A 20,695-nucleotide genomic window follows, 5' to 3' on the forward strand; every position below is an offset into this window, starting at 1 on the left:
CTCCAGCCCCAGACCCGGGCCATAGTGGGACAGGGCTGCAGTGGTGGGGACTCCACAGCAGGGGCCCTGCACCACTGGTGGGAACCACACCCTCTAGGCCCAGCCCCGCACCCCAGTGGGGGTCACTCAATCTGGGCCTGGCCCCAAGCTCCTGACCTGGGTGGGGGCCTCATACTCCAGGCCCAGCCCCATGCTCCAGTGGGGGGGCCTGCAACCCAGGCCTAGAAAAAAATGAGGCCTAAGGGGCTGCCAACAAAGGGAGTTTTGGCCAGCAGAACCACATCTACGTGGCTTGTTTTCTGATAGAAGGGTGAGCATGCGTGGATATGCAAAGTAGCTTCATAGATATGCAAATGAGTGGTCATGTGCATTTCCGAGACCCCCTCCTTTGCCTCATGTGATAGCAGCTCGGCTCCATGTAGACACAGCCATAAGGTACAATGTGAACAATGCTGAAGAGAAGAGTTAAATTAAAATGACCCATTACTGCTGGGTGCCCAGATGGGTTCAGAAGACCTTCCAATATATACTTACATCTTCAAATCATTTGTAAGAACACAGAAGTATAACAAATTCTATCAAGCACTGCAGTGTTCAAAGCCACACGCATCCCTCTGCTTTGGAGAGCATACAGGAACTTGAGACTGCAGATACAAACTTTGGGGATGACAAAACTGACTCCTCAGCATATACCCCTTGTAGTGTGCTCAGGCCTGCAGACAGACAGACAGAGCAGGGGCACAGGTTTCTCCCAGCACCAAAAGGTACTGGGTGAATTACAGCATGTTACAGCAGATAGTGTCTGTAATGACTTGACCCATTGTTTTACTGCAATTGTTATTTCTAAGGGACAAGCTCAGCTAGGAGAATCCCTGATCCAGCATAGCTCATACCACAACTATGCTATCCAGGGTGTGTGGGAAGCTATGATACAGAGTTATGGGGACTCATCAGAGTTTCCTTTTGCCCCTGAGCAGATCATAAGCGACCACATATTTAGCAGGTAGGACTCTCACCACTGCACCAGGGGAAAACCCTTCACACCAATGAAAGAACTACCACAACACACATTGAGCTGTAATATTAATCAGAGAAAATAGGAGGAGAGACAGCAGCATTAGACGTGGGACAGCAATGTGTACAGCTACAGTTATGGAGCTTATGAATCACCTATGGATGAGAACATCACTGAGTCCACCATAAGCCCTCTAGCCAAATAGACAGCAATATTGTGGGGCATCACACATTTCTCTTCACATTAATAAAGATATATATGTTAGTCTTTAAGGTGCCACAGGACTCCTCATTGCTTTTTCCACTTCTCCAAAACAAGTGTATTTTTGATGTGGGGAACGTAATAGGAGGTGATACATTAACTGATTTTCAGGGCTGAAGGGACCATGATGGCCTTCTAGAACCCCTGCATAACAGAGGCCACCAATTTTCACCAAATAACTACAGCATCAAGCACAGTAACTTGTAGCTGCACTAGAACACATACTTTATACCATCCAACACTGCTAACCCTAAGAATTCAAAAATCTTAAGTCAGACCCCAAAAAGCACATGATTTTTACATCAATCTTAAGAAATTTTTAAATAGTACATTTTAGACCCTTTTTGTTTGCCTGTGCTTTTGGAGACTTTAGGATGCACTCAAGTCATGTTGTCAAATGCTTCCATGTAAGCATGAGGGCTAGAAACTTAAATGGAAGCAGAGACTCTCATGTAGTCATCAGACTCCGAGAGCTGTGAAAACACCAATCATGGTCAGATTGCAAGAGCTGGCACCCCCTGATTTGAAGACTTCAGGAGATGGACAATTCACCATATGCCTGGTTACATTGCTGCGATGGTTTATTTGCTGGCACTGCTTTAAAAAAAATCAACTTTTTCCAATTTGCATGTGCTCCTAGCTACTGGATCTCTTACACCTTTGCCTACTAGATAAAAGAGACCTTTGGTATAACATATTGGCCATGTCTACACGTTCCCCAAACTTCGAAATGGTCACGCAAATGGCCATTTCAAAGTTTACTAATGAAGCGCTGAAATGCATATTCAGCGCTTCGTTAGCATGCGGGCGGCGACAGCACTTCGAAATTGACGCACCTCGCCGCCGCCCGTCTCATCCAGACGGGGCTCCTTTTCGAAAGGACCCCGCCTACTTCGAAGTCCCCTTAAAGGGGACTTCGAAGTAGGTGGGGTCCTTTCGAAAAGGAGCCCCGTCTGGAAGCGACGCGCGGCAGCGAGGCACGTCAATTTCGAAGTGCCGCAGCCGCCCGCATGCTAATGAAGCGCTGAATATGCATTTCAGCACTTCATTAGTAAACTTCGAAATGGCATTTGCGTGGCCATTTCAAAGTTTGGGGCATGTGTAGACGTAGCCATTGTCTGCTTTCATCAGTATGTCCAAACAGTGATCAAGTTTTCTCTTAGTCTACTTGGATAGCTAAGTATTTTGAGCTTCTACTACACTGTTAGGGTGAAAGAAAGAAAAGGCAGGTGCTGAAGCCTCTAACATTGTGTTTGACATTGTCACACTAAAACATTTTGCTTGCCCAATTTTGTGCACCATGCAGAAGTATGGGTAATTGCGTACCTAATAGAAACTTCAGCTGCACAACAGCAAGTTAGAAAATAAATGTTAATATTCGCTGCAAAAGAGAAGTTGCATGAATAAAAAAAAAGTAAATTGCTCTAAACCGTACCAAATTTTTTCTAGCTCCTCCCCCCTTTTTTTAAACTGCATTTTACAGAAAGAAAGTCGTAATCTGGCGGCGCCAAAGGGTTAAAGTATTCTGTTTCAGTCAGTCTGAATATATGAATTTAGCAGCTGACAGTGCATGGTGTGTCCCTCTCTTACAGCTGTTCCACTTGATTCAAAGACCATCTTTGTTTCTTGAAATATTAGCAACTGTTACTTTTTTCCAAGGCCAATGATAGACCAGCTGTTACCTCACAAGATTCAATGTAGTTCAGGTCATAATCTTTCATAACCAACTTATAAAACTAGAACTAAATCATTGTTTGGGTTTGTCAGATTTTTTCCCGTTACAACTGTCTTTGGAGCTTAACAGTAAAATAATTTACGCTCAGAATTTCCATTAGTGCATGGGAGTGACAGAGAAACTTCATATGGTTATTAAATTGGATCTTCTATTTCTAAAATAACACTTGAACTCTCTGTATTGTAGATTTTGTTGTTATTGCTGCTGGTTTTGGGGAGGGAGGGTTGCCATGAAGCAAATTTCTTTCAAAAATGTAAGATTATTAAGCAGCCTTACTTTTTACTAATGCACATTTATATGCTTAAATGTCAAAATATACGACTGTGATTTTCAAAATTAACTAAGGGAGTTACGTGTCCTAATCCAATTACGTTCCAATCAATTTGGATGTCTGCTTTCTTTAAGCAGTTTGGAGGCCCCCGCCAAAGCCAAAAACTGAACAACTGAGAGAGTTCAGCCTTCAACCCCAGCAGAAGTAGAATGGCCACATGAAGAAATAACAAGAAGTTCAGTGGCACTTTACAGACTAACAGATATTTTGGAGCATACGCTTTCGTGGGCACAGACCCCCTTCGTCTTTTCCCACAAAAGCGTATGCTCCAAAATATCTGTTAGTTCAGAAGGTACCACAGGACTTCTTGTTGTTTTTGAGATATAGACTAACCCGGCTACCCCTCTGATACTTGCCATTTGAAGTAATCTGGCCTATGAAGGACTGCAGGATCTATCTCCAAAGTGTAACCCAACAAGTTACATACAATCTTTCTAAAAACAAAAACACTTCTTTCAGCAGCTCTCATTGAAATAAGCCATTGTTCTTCAGGGCACAGAGACAAATTACCACTTCCACATGCTCTCATCCACTGTGAATGAGAAAAACAAAGATGAAAATATTGGCACACTGAAAAGACAAGATATCAAGTAAAGACTCAATCCTTCCTTTTTTTAAGCTCTATACTCTTTTATATCAAATAAGGGGTAAGTTTACAGAATTATTGCCCGTTATTTGGCGACTAAAGAAGAACCACACACAGCTAATGCACTGTATACTGAAAGCTTCAGAAAGATTTCACGTTGGTTAATAAATTCAGCATTAAACAGGAGGGTTTTTTTCTTTTTCTATATTATTTAAATAATTATTTTGCATTTAAATACCACTGCATTAAAATATTACTGTACAGCAGCTGAAATACAGAGTTTACAGGAAAGATATTATTGAAAGTATGGATAAATGTTAACTACTCAGCTATGCATTCTTTGAATCAAATACTCTAGAAAAAAATCAAATAAACTAATGCTCTGCTTACACTCTGTTCATCAGAAATACCAGGAATGGGTGATAGAATGCCTTTTGGCAAATTGCTAGGCTACCTCTACACTTAGTAAAATCTTTGAAATGACCATGTTGATAGCCAAATTGAAGAATACTAATGAGGCACTGAAATGCATATTCAGCGCGTCCTTAGCATGCCACCAGCCACGGCCCTTTGCAAGTGCCGCGGTTCACTCGCCCACCGCTTGTCTACACAGGGGTCCTTTTCAAAAGGACCCCACCAACATCAAAATCCCTTTATTCCTATCAGCTGAACAGCTGAGAGGAATAAGGGGATTTCAATGTTTGTGGGGTCCTTTTGAAAAGGAACCCCGTGTAGACGAGCTGTGGGCGAGCGAACTGTGGCACTTTCAAAGGGCCGCGGCCTGCAGCGTGCTAATGAGGCGCTGAATATGCATTTCATCACCTCATTAGTATTCTTCGATTTGGCCATTATCATGGCCATTTTGAAGTTTTTATTAAGTGTAGACATGGCCCTCGAGTGACATTTGACGCAGATTTTTAAAAGCTCTGCCATCAGAATCACCAGTATTTGTGAGGAAGAATAGGAATTGTTGAACAAAACAGTGAAAGTAAAAATTAAGTTCTGACCATTATTTTTTCAGTATTAGAATACTGCTCTTCAAAGATGAAAGATTGAAAATATGAAATGTCAAAGACTTTAATTGTGCTTAGGAGCAGACTCTGTCCTACAAAACAAACCTGCCATCACAAAAGTTTTGATGGGACAAAAACAGCAAAGTTGACATAGTCTCCTAAAAACTACAAACTAACCTAGGCTGAGTCTAAACTGCATTCCCCTTTCAGAGAAGGAATGCAAATGAGGGCAACCAAAAATGCAAATGAAGCACTGATTTACAAAGCCCATGCTTTATTTGCATAATCTCACACAACCGCTTAACAAGAAAAGGCCTTTCCGAAAACAAAAACAGTCATGCAGATGGGGTTCCTTCAGAAAAAGCCCTATTTTCGAAAGTACCCTTCTTCCCGAAACAAAATAGGAAGTAGGGCTCTTTCGAAAATGAGGTTTGTTTTCAAAAGAACCCCTTCTACACAGCTATTTGTGCTCCTGGAAAAGCCTCTTCTGGAAGACAGATCGCAAGATAATATCCCATGAGTCATGAGATATGTAAATCCATGCCTCATTTGCATTTCCAATCTTGCTCATTTGGATTCTTCTTCCAAAAGCGGAGTGCAGTGTAGACATAGACAAAACGATTTCACTGGGCTTATGCCAAGTACTGCAGAGACCTGCATCAATTCAAAGGGACAGAGCCTGCACAGTCGTAAAGGCAAGTTTTATTTTAGTCCAGGAAATGCATCACTTTCAATCTTCATAGTTTCATTTAAAAATGGAATCACTGAGAGCCCAAGTCATGCCAAACTGTGAGGTCTGAAATGTCTGAGATTAATTTCAGATACATGACTAAAAACGTTATTCAAATTCAAATTTCTCTCCCCTATGTGACCTCATAATACAACTCAAAGTACAGAATTTGGGGAATGAATACATTGATTTCTTCCAAATTGCCGTACTCTGTGGACAGTCTCCCAGCATTCAGGATGCAGGAAGAGTACACCCACTACCACCTGACTTTATAGGATGCAGCCTGCTCCTTCTAGTTACCAGTTCCATTCTTCAAGCTAATGTACATGGGTCAAGGTTATGGTCCTGCCCATCACTCTCGTTGATGTGCTATTCATCTCAGAGGAGTCGTATGGGATCAATGGCCTGCGACTGGCCTGCAATTCTGGGGAAACACTCTACAGGAAGTGGGAAGACCCGTCTTCCTTTCCTGGCTTTGCTAATGACCTGCAGTTTGACTTTGTATAAGTTGTTCTGCCTTCCTGTGCTTCTCTTTCCCCTTCCACCCTTTGACGGTCTTGCCAGATTGCACTGTAATCTCTTTGGGAGCAGGGACTGCATCGCACTTTGTGTCCATGTGAGCTATAGCACAATGTAGTCCATACTCTTTGCTCAGCTTTACAGGCATTACAGCAGCAATGGGAAACCAAGACTAGTGAGTGGACTGCATGAGTGGTCTTCCTTCGTCTCAGAGGGCCAAAAGATCGAAATCCAGGGGTGAGCAACCTACGGCTTGAGGCCCAATGGGGTTTCACCTGTGGTGCACGCACCCCTTTCTGCCCTCTTCCCCCAACCCTCTTGCACTTTGGGGCACTGGAGCCCCACACTTAGCTGCTTCTTTCCCTCACTCCCAGTACTTTCAGAGCACCATGAACTACCTGATTCATGCCCCAGCCCTGCTCCTCCCCCACCCTCCTAAAGCTTGAACGCCGTGAATCTACTGGAGATTACAGTGCATGAGGGGCTGGATATGAGTCAACAGCGTGCCTTGTAGCCAAGAAGGCTAACAGCATAGTGGGGTGCATTAGGAAGAGCATTTCCAGCAGACCTATTCTCCTCTATTCGGCACTGGTGAGGCCACATCTGGAGTACTGCATCCAGTTCTGGGCCCCCCAGTATAGAAATGAGTGGATGCACTGGAGCAGGTTTAGCAGAGGGCAATGAAAATTATTAGGGAACTGCAGCACATGACTTATGAGGAGAGGCTGAGGAATTTGGGCTTATTTAGTTTACAGAAGGGAAGAGTGAGGGGCGATTTGATAGCAGCCTTCATCTTCCTGAAGGGGGTCTCTAAAGAGGATGGAGAGAGGCTACATGGCAGAACAAGGACCAATGGTCTGAAGTTACAGAGGGAAAGTTGTAGGTAGGATATTAGGAAGACCTACCAGGATGGTGGTGAAGCACTGGAATGCTTTACCTAGAGGGGTGGTGGAATCTCCATCTCTAGAGATTTTTAAGTCCCTGCTTGACAAAGTCCTGGCTGGGATGATTTAGTTAGGGCTGATCCTGCTTTGAGCAGGGGGCTGGACTAGATGATCTTCTGAGGTCCCTTCCAGCCCTAGGATTCCGTGATTCTATGATAAATTAGGTGATTCATGCTGCTCCAAAAATGCTGGAAGGGATGGGGAGGAGCAGTGTTCCAGTGCCCCATTGTGCAGGAGGCATGGGGGGAAAGAGGTAAACGGGGTGCATGGGCTGCAGGTGGAACCCCAATGGGTCACAGGTGGCCTGCAGGCCACAGGTTGCCCATCACTGCACTACAGTGTTCTAAATAATAACAATTCTGCTTGAGTTCTACATGGACCAGCAAGGGAGAAAAAGGCTCCTTGCACCACCCTGCTCATGGCAGGTCTGTATAAAGGCCAAGCAGGATCTGGCCTGTATTTGTTTTTATCAAAGAGTAAAGTTACCAATGGAATGACACTATAGGGTATAGCATGAAAACAGCATAGCTGTGGTGTCCTGTTTCTCAAATATCGTATTCCTGGATGGTGCTGTATTAGGTTTCTTCCACAACTATGAAACATTCCAGCTGGACTGCAAGCAGTATTTTAATAAGCTAAAACATTATGCAGTAGTGAACACAATTTACAACCATCCCTTGAAACCCATTACTTAACAGAAATTGCAACAAATATTTTAAGATGGAGCCACAGGACAACAACTAAAGATCATCTGTTAATGGTGGACCCTTTTCTCATTTTAATCTCCATGTGTTTGTAGCACTTCACTAATCTATTTCATTGTAGTTCACACACAAAGAATGGTCTCAGCAAAGATTTAAAATGTTACCCTATGATGAGTTTGCACATTACTAAGACTTATTATTCTTATACAAATATAATCTAGTACATTTGCTTGCATGTTATGCAATATTCTGATAAATAATGAAAACTAGACAATACTCCACAAGGAGTGTGTTCTGTGAAGCACTGGTAGTGCTTTACTTTTAAGTTTGACTGTTTTGTTAATTTTCTTGCAAATTTAACAAGAAGTCAGTAACGGGTCTCGGGAACATTAGTGAAAGCATAGGCACTGACTCCCCCACTGCAGCTGGCGGGGGGTAGACACCCCACACACATCACATCCCTTCTGTACCCCATTCCATCCCTTCCCCCAAAGCCTGCACCTGCCCCATCTCCATTCCAGCCCTTCCCTCAAGCCCCCATCTCTGCCTCACTCCTCCCTTGAGCTCTCCCCTTCTCTTCCAGAACTTCCTGAATGTGTGAAATCAGCTGTTCACGGCACTCTAGAAGCACTGGGAGGGTTGGGGAGGGTTTGGTCAGTGGGACCAGCAGTGGGTGAGAGGCACAGTGGGGAGAGGACTGAGGGTGAGAGCTTGGCTGCCAGTGGGTACAGCACACCCACTAATTTTTCCCCATGGGTGCTTCAGAGAGCACCGACAGAGTCAGCACCTATGAGTGCAAGTGTGTATATGGTGTATGGCTGCACGTTTAGGAGGACAGGTCACTGGCTAAGAATAAAGTGCATACAGCAAAAGCTGAGCATGTGTGTGTGTACATGCACACAATGCTTAATGCTGACCCTTGTTTTCCTCTAAGCCTGTTGTAGTCTTTATATTGGGGTAGTCATCCTGCACCAGTTGAGACCAGCAGCTCCCATCTTTCTCTCACTCATCTCAATGAAAAAGCTCCGGTTCACTTCAGGGACACAGGATCAAGCCCTTAGTCACCTTCCAGGTTGTGGGCAGTTCAGGTTAGTGAGAACATTTCACCAAAAGTTCTTCTCGGAAACCCACCCCCGTTTAACATTAATGTACTTCCATTTTATCTGCTTCTTGTAGTTCTTTTCTCTGTGTCATTATATTATTTAGCTCAGTGTTTCTTAAACCACAGAACACTGGTATTCTATGAACAACTCGTAGGTGTGCCACAAGGCTTTGGAAAAATAAACTGATGGTATATATTCTGTTGGTAACACCAGATATAATGTTACTCCTTCATTGCTATGATACCTGATTACATTACTTCATTTCGGTTTTGCTGCACATGTTGCTGCTTGTTTGGATTTTTCGGTCTGAAAACAATTTTTAAAGAAAATTTCATAGGTGTTCCACATAAAAATAGTGTTGTTTGGTGTTCTGTGGTCTCAAAAAGTTTCAGAAACATTGATTCAGTGTATAGATCCCAACCACATGACACTGTCTTTAGGGAAGGAGACTATCATAGATTCTCAACAACAGACCATGAATGATGCTATCTTCAGGTGCAGTTCAGCAAGGTACATGCCTAAGTTTATGCATGTGACTAGTTCCATAGAAGTGAAAGTATACATGGGAAATAGGAAAATGTACATTGAACTCCTGTGCTACATTGAGGTCTTACATTATATGTAAGGACCTCCTTAGCCCTTGGCCCACAGATAATCCACAGGTCTCCTGGACCACTTAGCCACGGACCACATAAAAATGAGGTACTCTTAGGCTATGTCTACATGGTGAGCGCTATTTCAGGGCACAAAGGTATCCTGAAAAAGCTGCCTGTGTCTATGCAATGTGTCCATTGTCTCAAAACAGTTTATGAGACAACAAACAATTTTTGAGACAACAGGCATGCTATCTCATCACATGAGGGTACAGGATGCCCCAAAATAGGGCTTTATTTCAGCACATGGCACCGTTTAGATAGCACCACATGCCAAAATAGCCCATTTTGAAATCTACTGGTAATACGCAACACAATTTGCACTAATTGCATAGCTTATTTTGAGTTTAAGGCGCCATATAGACATAGTCTTAGAGATCTGATTCTGATAAGAAGGGAGAGAGCAAGAGATCAACAGCTCTACGGTGGATTTATTTGTTTGTTTTGTGCGTGACAAAAAATACCTAGCACCCAATGCTTCAGGAGGGGGGATGAAAATGAAATAATGAGTCAGAGATCACAGACAATGCAGGACGAGAAGCTGAATGCAGAAAAAAATCACTGTAGAAAATGAACTATTATCCCCAGGTCACCTGTCATCCAGAAACATCCACATTTCTGAAGAGGACAAAATACAAGTCAGATACTATTGCTTTTGCTGAGCCACATTTGCATCAGCAAGACGCAGATGGGCAGTGATGACGGTAGTAAATTCTGGTTTGCTAACTTCTCAGCACTTGACAACACAAGACTGGACTAGAGCAACAAGACATGATGTCAGGAGTTGATTCATTAAGATCTTTGCCTACACCCTGCTTGTCTGAAAAACATAATGTATATGCCCTTCGGAGATGTCCATCTCCTTTGAGGTGAATGACAGCTGGTCATACTCTCTATGGGGCTTGACTGTGGGGGAGAGCCACAGACCCATGCAGGGGGATGGTGCAGAACTGAGTACTGCAGGGAAACACCAGAGGGAGAATCTCTCCTGGAGTATCTGGCTGAAGAGGGGAATGTCGAGGCTGCACCCTGCCTCTCTGTAGCCAGCTGATTTGGTGGGCTGATGCAAAGAGGAATTGGCCCTTCTTTTCTACTCATTTAGGGGTAATTTGCTCCCCAGGGAGAAAGTAATCTGTGCATGCCCCAGGCTGCAGCAACAGATTGTCTCTAACCCACAAGTTATGTGCACAAGGAGATGAAAAGCACCCTGTGTACTTTCCCTTCCCAATGTCCACACGTCCATATTAGGACAATGGCTCTCATATTAGGTGAGATGTGGAAAACAGTATATAAGGTTGGGCCATCACCTTGAGTCATATTTGCCAATCTGGGAAAGCAAAGCTTTCTTTCCTTTGTTTTTCTTTGCCGAACTATTCTCAAAGATCTGTTTAGCCATAAATAATTGTCCATTCTAAATGTACCCAATGGCAGTGAAAATACTCTTCCACTGCTTGCATAAGTTAATAGTCATACAGCAGATGTGTACTGGGGCTTACGTATGTGGGAAAGTTAGAAGGTATTATATGGAAAATTAATGTCCTCCTGAAAAGACATGAGGGCCGTGTCTACACTATCCCAAAACTTCAAAATGGCCATGTAAACGGCCATTTCGAAGTTTACTAATGAAGTGCTGAAATACATATTCAGTACCTCATTAGAATGCCAGCAACCACGGCACTTCAAAATTGCCACAGCTCACCACACACCTCGTCCAGATGGGGCTCCTTTTTGAAAGGACCCCACCAACTTCGTAATCCCCTTATTCCTACCTGCTGTTAGGAATAAGGGGATTTCAAAGTTGGTGGGGTCCTTTCGAAAAGGAGCCCCATCTGGATGAGCCGTGTGGCAGCAAGCCGCAGCAATTTCAAAGTGCCGCAGCCGCCAGCATTCTAATGAGGCACTGAATATGTATTTCAGCTCTTCATTAGTAAACTTTGAAATGGCCATTTGCATGGCCATTTTGAAGTTTTGAGATAGTGTAGACGTAGCCGAGGAGGCCTGGGGAACCTTAAAGACCAACAGATTTATTTAGGCATAAAAATCCACTTCATCAGATGCACATCTGGCAAAGTGAGTTTTTGCCAATGAAAGTGTATGCCCAAATAAATTAGTTAGTCTTCATGGTGTGTGACAGGGTAAGACCAGGGGAACAACTTCCAAGAAGAAAAGCAGCTCAGGACAGCCCTGGCAATCAGGCAGAGTGGGAACAGCTGGGGAGGAGGCGGCCCTAACTCAGTTAGGGCCAGCTGGTCCCACTTGACGCTGCCTTTTAAAAACTTTCCCCCAGCAGGGTGAGGGAGAGAGGGTAGGAGGAAGCTGAAGAAAGCATATGAGGAGATTGGAGAGGAGTGCAAGTGCACGCACGCAAAAAGAGGAAGGTAGAGAGGGGTACAAACAACCAATAGTAACACCAGAGACAGCAGAGGTGGTGAGCAGTGCCCTCAGGTAATTTTGGAGCTCAGCCAAAGGCTGAGGGGACTGGTTGCTCAGCCCTACCAAACTGGGGGAGCTTTTACCCACTGCTCTTCAAGTCCAGGGACCAAAGCGTGAGCCATGGCAAGGGCAACCAGGCTCCATGCTGTGGGACTGTGGACTGATCAGAGGACTGGGGCCCAGGAGACACATGGACCCTGTCACAGATGCCACAGAATTCCTCATTGTTTTTGCAGACACAGACTAACATGGCTACCTCTCGGATACCCATCGCCCTCCTAATTACTCTGGAGAGTTGCACTCTAATGGGATCTCATAGTAATTAGACTGCTTAACTTCCTCTAACGATGGTTAGTTAATGTCTAGTGTGAGTAAGAATCTGTAAACAAACACATGTATGTACGTGAGTAGCCTCTGAAGAACCATGTTGGTGTTGCCATCAGTGTTCCCTGTAAGTTGTGCACTTGTGATTCAAATGCTTCCTGGCTGATTAGCTGAGTGCCCACAGCTATGTTGTTTGTTTCTATCAGTGGGTCACATTTGTGCATGTCTCAGTGCACGTAAAAAATTATTCTGCATGTGGATGGAGAAAATCCACTCATAGGTAAAAAAGATTACAGGGAACGTTCGTTGCTACTCATGTAAAACTCCAGTGAAGACAAGGCCTTAGTTCCTAGCTGATGAACATGAACTGGAAAGATAACATGGTAAGAAATCCCACTAAGGGATAGATCAGATGAAACAGGTCTTTGCCCACAAAAGCTTATTCTCCAAAAAATCTGTTAGCCTATAAGGTGCCACAAGATTTCTCATGGTTTTCACTGAGGGACAGTGTTCCTTGTAAGCTGTAAAGTTGTGTGATCACTCAGAGATTCCAATGCCGCCACAGCTAAGATTTTTGTTTCTACTGGGGCTGCACATTTCCACATGGCTAATGCACATAAAAATGTATTCCACACATGGAGGGAATATGGCAAAAGGGCAAAAGAGGATCCACTCCTCCACTTTCTGGCAAAACCATATAAGGGACTTGGAGCCTGGTGGACCCTTTGGGAACAGGCTCTGCAGCTGCTCTGGTATTCTCCATTATACACACTATGTCTGGCAGGCATTTACCATTGCTTCACTCTTTCTTATACTCCCTGCCCCCTCCAGCCTACTCTCAAGAGTTAGGAACAAAGCAGTCACTGCACACCCCCTGAATTCAGGAACTGCTGTTCTGAATGGATTTTAAACGGGTCATGCAAGGCAGAGAGGCTCCATTCAGCATCCCCTCCTTTCTTACCCCTCTGTGTACCTGCGTAAGAGCTAGGGAGACTCTGGCCACAGTGCAAATCTAACAATACCCTACAGGAGAGTTTCTCTAAGTTCCATAAAGTATCCTAGACTGCTGTAGCATAGGCAGCAAGTTTTATGGAGGATTTGTCTTTAGTTCAAGTATTGTCTTCCACTACTGAGATAATACAAGCACCTCTACATACCTTCTCTCATTATCATCAAGGTGAGCAAAGAGCACATTCTTTGAGATAGCTTTTGCCAGGGCAGTCATTGTTTTATAGTCCTTTGGAATAACCTGTGGGAGGAAAAGAAACACACAGAGTTACAGTTCTGGCTTTGTTTTATTATTTAGAGAGAGAAAGAGAGAGATGCCTAAAAGACTGCCCTGCTCAATATGATGGATGTACTTTGTTTCAAATTGCTGAATCAGACATAGGGTTTAGTGCAAAATCACCAAGAAAGCAATACATTCCAATATTGACAGCCTGGGGACAAGAATTAATGTTGCTAATATAAAACTCAGAAGAGATGTGAACAGGAGTCTCTCCTCCTCTTGCTTCCTCCCCCACCCCCAAAAATATCCTTATACAGTATAGTGTAAGTTCTTCAGCAAGAACTGACAGCAGCTACACAGAGGTCTTTCATGTTTCATGTATTTTTAATAGACTGAGGAAAACACTTTCCACACACTTCCTCTCCCTTTAGCAACTTCAGAAGCAATATTCTTCCAAACATGAAACATGAGTGGTTTTTCTACATTAAAGAATAAAAAAATGGGCTTATTTATTTTTTATTGTGAAAAAATTTTTATCCATCTATAGTATCAACCAGTGAGTCACTAGTATACTGGATGGTATGGAAACAGCTGCATTAAAGGAAGCAGATATCAGAAGGCTGGAGGCAGCAGAGCTACTCAGAAGATGGCAGGTATAACATGTAATGATGTTAAAAGAAATTAGGAAGTTAGATGGAGAGTAAGATGTGAACCCAGAGTTCAGGACTGGCTGCAATCAAAAAAATTAGAATGGTAGGGACACTACAGAAAACAAACATTCCAGAATGCCAGTGAAAATAATGCAGGTCACCATGGATAAAAATTTTAAAAACAGAATTTTTATTTAAACAGGATCAACAAAATACTAAATCTCTCATTTAAAAAATAAGATACAATTAAACCTCATCACAAATATGCTACACATATACTTAGTCTCATAAAAATCAATGAATGGCTCTTGTCTGTCCAGCCTAACTACTAGCTCTTGTAGTTCCCAGCTTTCAATTTATGTTTCTCAGCAGACTAAAAAGTAATATGAGCAAAGAAAGACAGGCTGGATGGGATTGTTTTTGTTCTGCACTTATGTGGTGGTGGACCTTGGCCAAGCACAGCAAAGCAGTTAGTTACGACATTGTCTTAAAGACAGACAGACAGACAATATAGAGAAAAGGGTGGAGGCAATATAGAAAGGAACAGTGGAGCAGATTAGAAAATAAATTAAAAAGAAAAAAAAGTCATTCACAAACACACAGCTTCCTGTATTCTCCACACTTGCCACAGAAAAACTGTTGTGGATTCTGAGCATCAGAGAGGCTCTATCAACGGGTACTTCTGAAGAAATTTGTTCCCTGGGTAATAAAGGAAAATATGTCAAGTGTAAGCAGTGCAAGAATATGACGCAGGGCTTAGTTGCAAGTAGGAAACATAAGAAAAACTGCTTTTGGAGGGGAAATGATATGGGTGAAGATGTGGATATGGCTGAGCGGATCAACTGGTTAGTAACTTAATTAGTCCATTTTGTAATGCATCATCCTTCAAGACATTCTCTACCTTTGTAAGGAACAGAGAGAAAGCCGTGCTAGTCTATATACTATCAAAACAAAAAAGCAGTCAAGTAGCACTTCAAAAGCACTCTACCTTTGTAAAAACAAAAAGCAGTCAAATAGCACTTTAAAGACTAGCAAAATGGTTTATTAGGTGAGCTTTCGTGAGACAGACCCACTTCTTCAGACCAAGTGTGACCATATAATATGGTTTAGCCACTAGGTGGCACTATGTGTAAAATATCTTATGCAGAGGAACTTCTCCAATACGCCGCAGAACATTAAAGCAGAGGTGGGGAACCCATAGCCCATCCGCTGTATTCACCCTTAGCCTGCCTAGATCCAGCCTGTGAAGATTAGAGATCCTCTTCCTGCAGCAGTGTGAGCTGGTACAGGTGCTCCAGCCACACAGGAGGCACCACAGCTGGAGTGCCAGCACTGACTGGCTTGCGCTGCCACAGGGTGGTAGGGGTGGTGAGGGGGTGGGAGTCCTGAGCCTCACAGGCCTGATTCAGGCAAGCCAGACAGAGTGAAGCCTCTGTGAGTGACAGGGAAGCACTAGGTGCAGGCAGAGCCCCACCCCCTTTCTCTCATTGGCCAAATTTCTGCATTGCCTGCAGCACACAGAGCAGAGCTGTCATCAACAGCCCCACCCATCCCCAGCCCACTTGTATGCCTGGCCTCCTGCCCAGATCCCCCACCCCAGCCCACTCGTCCTCCCTACCTCCCAACTAGACCCTACTTCCCCAGCAGTACTCTCCCATGCACTGAGCCCCTCATTTCTGTCCCCACCCTAGAGCCTGGGGGGGGGCCCACAAAATCAACTAACCTCAATTTGAGGCCACATCTGTGAAGGGGAGTTTTGGTTTTTTGCTTCTCATTTGCATGTGGCCCCCAGCTGACTTTTCTGTGGGTCAGTGGACCCCTGAGCTAAAAAAGATTCCCCGGGCCTGCATTAAAGGATCTTATGATGAACACACCTGTTGTGTATAAGCAAGTTCTGTAGTCAGTCCATATCTGGTACAGATGAATGTGACAGTCACCTTGGTAAAGGCTCAAGGGCTGAACTCTCTCTTCACAAGCATAACTCCTTGACTTCGTCTAGTCTAAGGCATAGAGAAGTCAATGGAAGTACATGTACATAACAGAGGGCAACATTTCACCTTCACTTGAGTAGAGACTAAGGCCAGGTCTACACTCCAGCAGAAGGTCGAATTAAGATTACTTACAAAGCTGGAATCATCGTACCTTAATTTGGGCTTCTGTGCTGTCTCCCCTAAGGGAAGTCGATGGGAGTGTCCACTCTTGTCAACTATCCTTACTCCTAACAAGAGGAGGGAGTACCAGCACCAATGTGGGCACCTGTAATTTCAATTTAGCATATCCCCACTAGGCACACTAAACTGAACTCCAGAAGATCGATCATGGCAGGGGTGATCTTCCCTGTTGTGAAGACATACCCCAGAATTCCTAATATCACTCAAAATAAGAGTTAGACACAACCAAGCTCACTGTGAGAAAACCTCATAACTTATTGTTAGCAATCTACTCTGCCAGTGAAGCACCAGTGTGAGTTTCAGTCCAGGTATCTTGCCACATGATTCTAGAGAGGCTGGAAATAGCCTGGATGTTCCACTTGTCATTTTCTCCTTTCATAGCTGCACTGCAGGTGGCTCTATTACCCATACTTCCTTCAACATCCTCAGTAGATCCATTTGCTGATAACATTGAAGAAAGTATTACTTCTTAGCATTACAAATAACCTAGTAGGAAATATCCCCTAAAATATTTGAACACAGTTCGCTTCTAAAAAATTAAAATATCATCTCTACACAGAACATAGAAAACGACCAGTACCGTACTTTGAACTTTGCAGTAATGGCCTATCAAGACCCTCTGCCAGGCTCATACTGGCATCATTGATAGAAGGAAGCAAAGAAAGCTATGTTAATTTCAGGTTCAATTAGGAGCATAAGTAAACAAGCCATGGGAATATACAGAAACATTTCCACTGATCTTCACAAGAGTTGGATTGAGCCTGTAATGAGCAGAGAAAAAAATTTTTCATACTTCTGAAGGGGACATTAAGAACTCCAGAGAGAAAATACTAAGTAGCTGAAACTGGCTTTTAAAATATCATGCAAATGCTTTTTAAACAGTGCTTTCCACTAACTCTTTAACTAGAGCAATTTTTTAAGTGTACTGGATAGTTACCAGCATTAAATGCTAGGAAAGCAATTTTCTCTGTTCCCTGGTGCTTGTTTCTTGTGAGGGAAGACCCAATAGCGGTCAGCAAGCTCATACCATAGAAGGATGACCCCACCTGGAGCCCTGGCTGCAGGCACTCCTGCCCAGAGTCCCGGCGAAGCAGTGGCTGCTGGCGCTCCCCACCAGGAGCCCCAGCTGCCAATTCTCCCTGCCCAGGCCCCCAGCTGCCAGTGCTCCCCGCCCTAGGGACACAGTGGCTGCCGGCTCTCCCTGCACCAGGACCCTGGCAATCCCTGACCCAGGGCCCTGGGGAAGGGGCAGCCCCTAGCGCTCCACGCCCTGGAGCCCCAGGCTCACAAATAATTGAATTTGTGAACCTGAAGTTCGTGAATGTGGGAACTTTACTGTACAGAGTGACATTTGTAAGTAGAGGGGACCAAACAAAATTGCAAGAAAAACTGACAAATCAAATAAAACTGAAGGAGTGGGATAAGGGGAGGTGGGAGGTTAAGTGTCCTGCCTGAGATAATTACGAGCATCCAAGGAAGGGAAGCAGTCCTTGTAATGCGAGAGGTAATTGTTAATGTGTCAAATTTGAACATGAATTCCAATTGACAAATCTCTCGCTGTAATCTGTTTTTAAATTCTCTGTGCTCTAGGACACAAATGCTCAAGTCTTTAACAGAATAGCCTACTCCACTGAAGTGTTCATTGACCAGCCTATATGTATTGAATTTCTTGATGTCTGCTCTGTGTCCATATCTTTGACGAAGGTTTTGACCAGTCTGTCCAATGTACATAGTAGCAGGGCACTGTTGGCACATAATGGGACATATTGGCTACGTCTACACGTGAAGCCAACATCGAAATAGCTTATTTCGATGTAGCAACATCGAAATAGGCTATTTCGATGAATAACGTCTACACGTCCTCCAGGGCTGGCAACGTCAATGTTCAACTTCAACGTTGCGCGGCACCACATCGAAATAGGCGCTGCGAGGGTACGTCTACATGCCAAAGTAGCACACATCGAAATAAGGGTGCCAGGCACAGCTGCAGACAGGGTCACAGGGCGGACTCAACAGCAAGCCGCTCCCTTAAAGGGCCCCTCCCAGACACAGTTGCACTAAACAACACAAGATACACAGAGCTGACAACTGGTTGCAGACCCTGTGCCTGCAGCATGGATCCCCAGCTGCCGCAGCAGCAGCCAGAAGCCCTGGGCTAAGGGCTGCTGCCCACGGTGACCATAGAGCCCCGCAGGGGCTGGAGAGAGAGCATCTCTCAACCCCCCCAGCTGATGGCCGCCATGGAGGACCCGGCAATTTCGACGTTGCGGGACGCGGATCGTCTACACGGTCCCTACTTCGACGTTGAACGTCGAAGTAGGGCGCTATTCCGATCCCCTCATGAGGTTAGCGACTTCGACGTCTCGCCGCCTAACGTCGAAGTTAACTTCGAAATAGCGCCCGACGCGTGTAGCCGCGATGGGCGCTATTTCGAAGTTAGTGCCGCTACTTCGAAGTAGCGTGCATGTGTAGACACAGCTATAATGTTGCTGGAAGTGCACAAGAATGTGCCTTTGATCTTGTAACTAACATGGTTAGTTCCAGTGATGGTATCCCAAGAATAAATATGTGGACAAAGTTGGCAGTGGGTTTGTTGCAAGGAATTGTATATATGATCATGAATAGAAAAAGTATCCTGCCCAAAAGTGATGGTTGCCATAACATGTTCCTGTAAAATAAACCTTTTTCCATGGAAAGGAGAGCTACTTCAGGCATTGGAGCAACAGCTGTTATGTTCCCGTCACCCCATTGCTGAAAGTAACTGTTAGCCAATGTTGGTTAATAAAGAAAGAAGATCCTTCCACACACTGACACAGGATGTGCACAATAATGTTGCTACCCAAAAACAATGAAACTAATGGAACAATTGCACATGTGTAAATTGGCCTTTATTGGTCAATCCTGGAAAGGAAGCCATGTAGGTATAAAGGTTCTATGTGGATCCACTGCAGAATAGTTTAGATGTGAAAGTTAATATTTCTAATCAAAAACACTGCTGCCAATGTTTTTAAAGTGTCCAGAACCCCCAATTAGGGTCAGATCTTCTGCAGCACTCAGCACACTGGGGCTACGTCTACACGTGCCCCAAACTTCGAAATGGCCACGCAAATGGCCATTTCGAAGTTTACTAATGAAGCGCCGAAATGCATATTCAGCGCTTCATTAGCATGCGGGCGGCAGCGGCACTTCGAAATTGACGCGGCTTGCCGCCGCGCGTCTCGTCCAGACGGGGCTCCTTTTCGAAAGGACCCCGCCTACTTCGAAGTCCCCTTATTAATTATTATTATTATTATTATTAATAAGGGGACTTTGAAGTAGGCGGGGTCCTTTCGAAAAGGAGCCCCGTCTGGACGAGACGCGCGGCGGCAAGCCGCGTCAATTTCGAAGTGCCGCTGCCGCCCGCATGCTAATGAAGCGCTGAATATGCATTTCGGCGCTTCATTAGTAAACTTCGAAATGGCCATTTGCGTGGCCATTTCGAAGTTTGGGGCACGTGTAGACACGGCCTGGGTGCTCAGCTATTCTGAACATTTGGCAATAAAAGGCACAGTAGTAGATGATGGGTGCAGAACTGTTTTGTACTCCTGATCTCAACCCTAGGGACTGAGCACTTGAGAATCTGGTTCAGAATGTCCAGTATTTCTAGTGTTACTCATCTAACATATGCCAAGTCTCTGCAAAGCCAAGTTTAATAATTTTACAAATCTCTACTGTAAAATTAGAAACACTTGAAGATGAATGTGGAAGTCTAATCAGATAATGAAAGAGCCCATCTAATGAAGACAAAACAATCCAGGCCAGTGATGTAAGAGTTCACCTACCTGCTAAGAAATAATGTGCTCAACTTCAGAAGATGAACCTGGGAACTTGAATTCATAACTCTGGTCGACATTAAAATCCATGGATTTAACAGAGACACAAGTCTTATGGCCCATTCCAACCATTTGTAACGCACTCTGCTGTCTACACCTCTTCTGCCATAGGACTGCAAAATGTTTAAGTGCCCCCCTTCATTTTAGGTGGTCTCCTAGAACCTGTGCAAATTCCTGATGTTTAACAATCCATCCCACCCTGTATTTATCTGTCACACTATGGCTATCCTTTCCAGACCCGAGGAAATGCTTGGGAAGCTTGAAAGTTTATCTGCTCCACCACCAGAATTTGGTTCAATAAGCATATTACCTCACCCACCTTTTCTCTGCAGAAACAATCTTTAAAATTTCTGAAGGAAATACCACTGGAGGTTGATAACTTCTGAAAAAGTGCTTATTGGGATACACCCTCAGTTTAAAGCA

General features: G+C 44.1%; 1 protein-coding gene across 1 annotated transcript in view; it reads right to left on the reverse strand.

The window, feature by feature from the left end:
* PRKAR1B (protein kinase cAMP-dependent type I regulatory subunit beta) overlaps window positions 1-20,695 on the reverse strand; it is a 147,069-nt gene that overhangs the window by 102,447 nt on the left and 23,927 nt on the right. The window contains exon 4 of the mRNA XM_075010192.1: window positions 13,509-13,600. Within this exon, the coding sequence (XP_074866293.1) occupies window positions 13,509-13,600 (92 nt within the window). The remainder of the gene's footprint in view (window positions 1-13,508; window positions 13,601-20,695) is intronic.

This window comes from Carettochelys insculpta, chromosome 16 (genome assembly GCF_033958435.1).
Source record: "Carettochelys insculpta isolate YL-2023 chromosome 16, ASM3395843v1, whole genome shotgun sequence".
NCBI classification, from domain to species: domain Eukaryota; kingdom Metazoa; phylum Chordata; order Testudines; family Carettochelyidae; genus Carettochelys; species Carettochelys insculpta.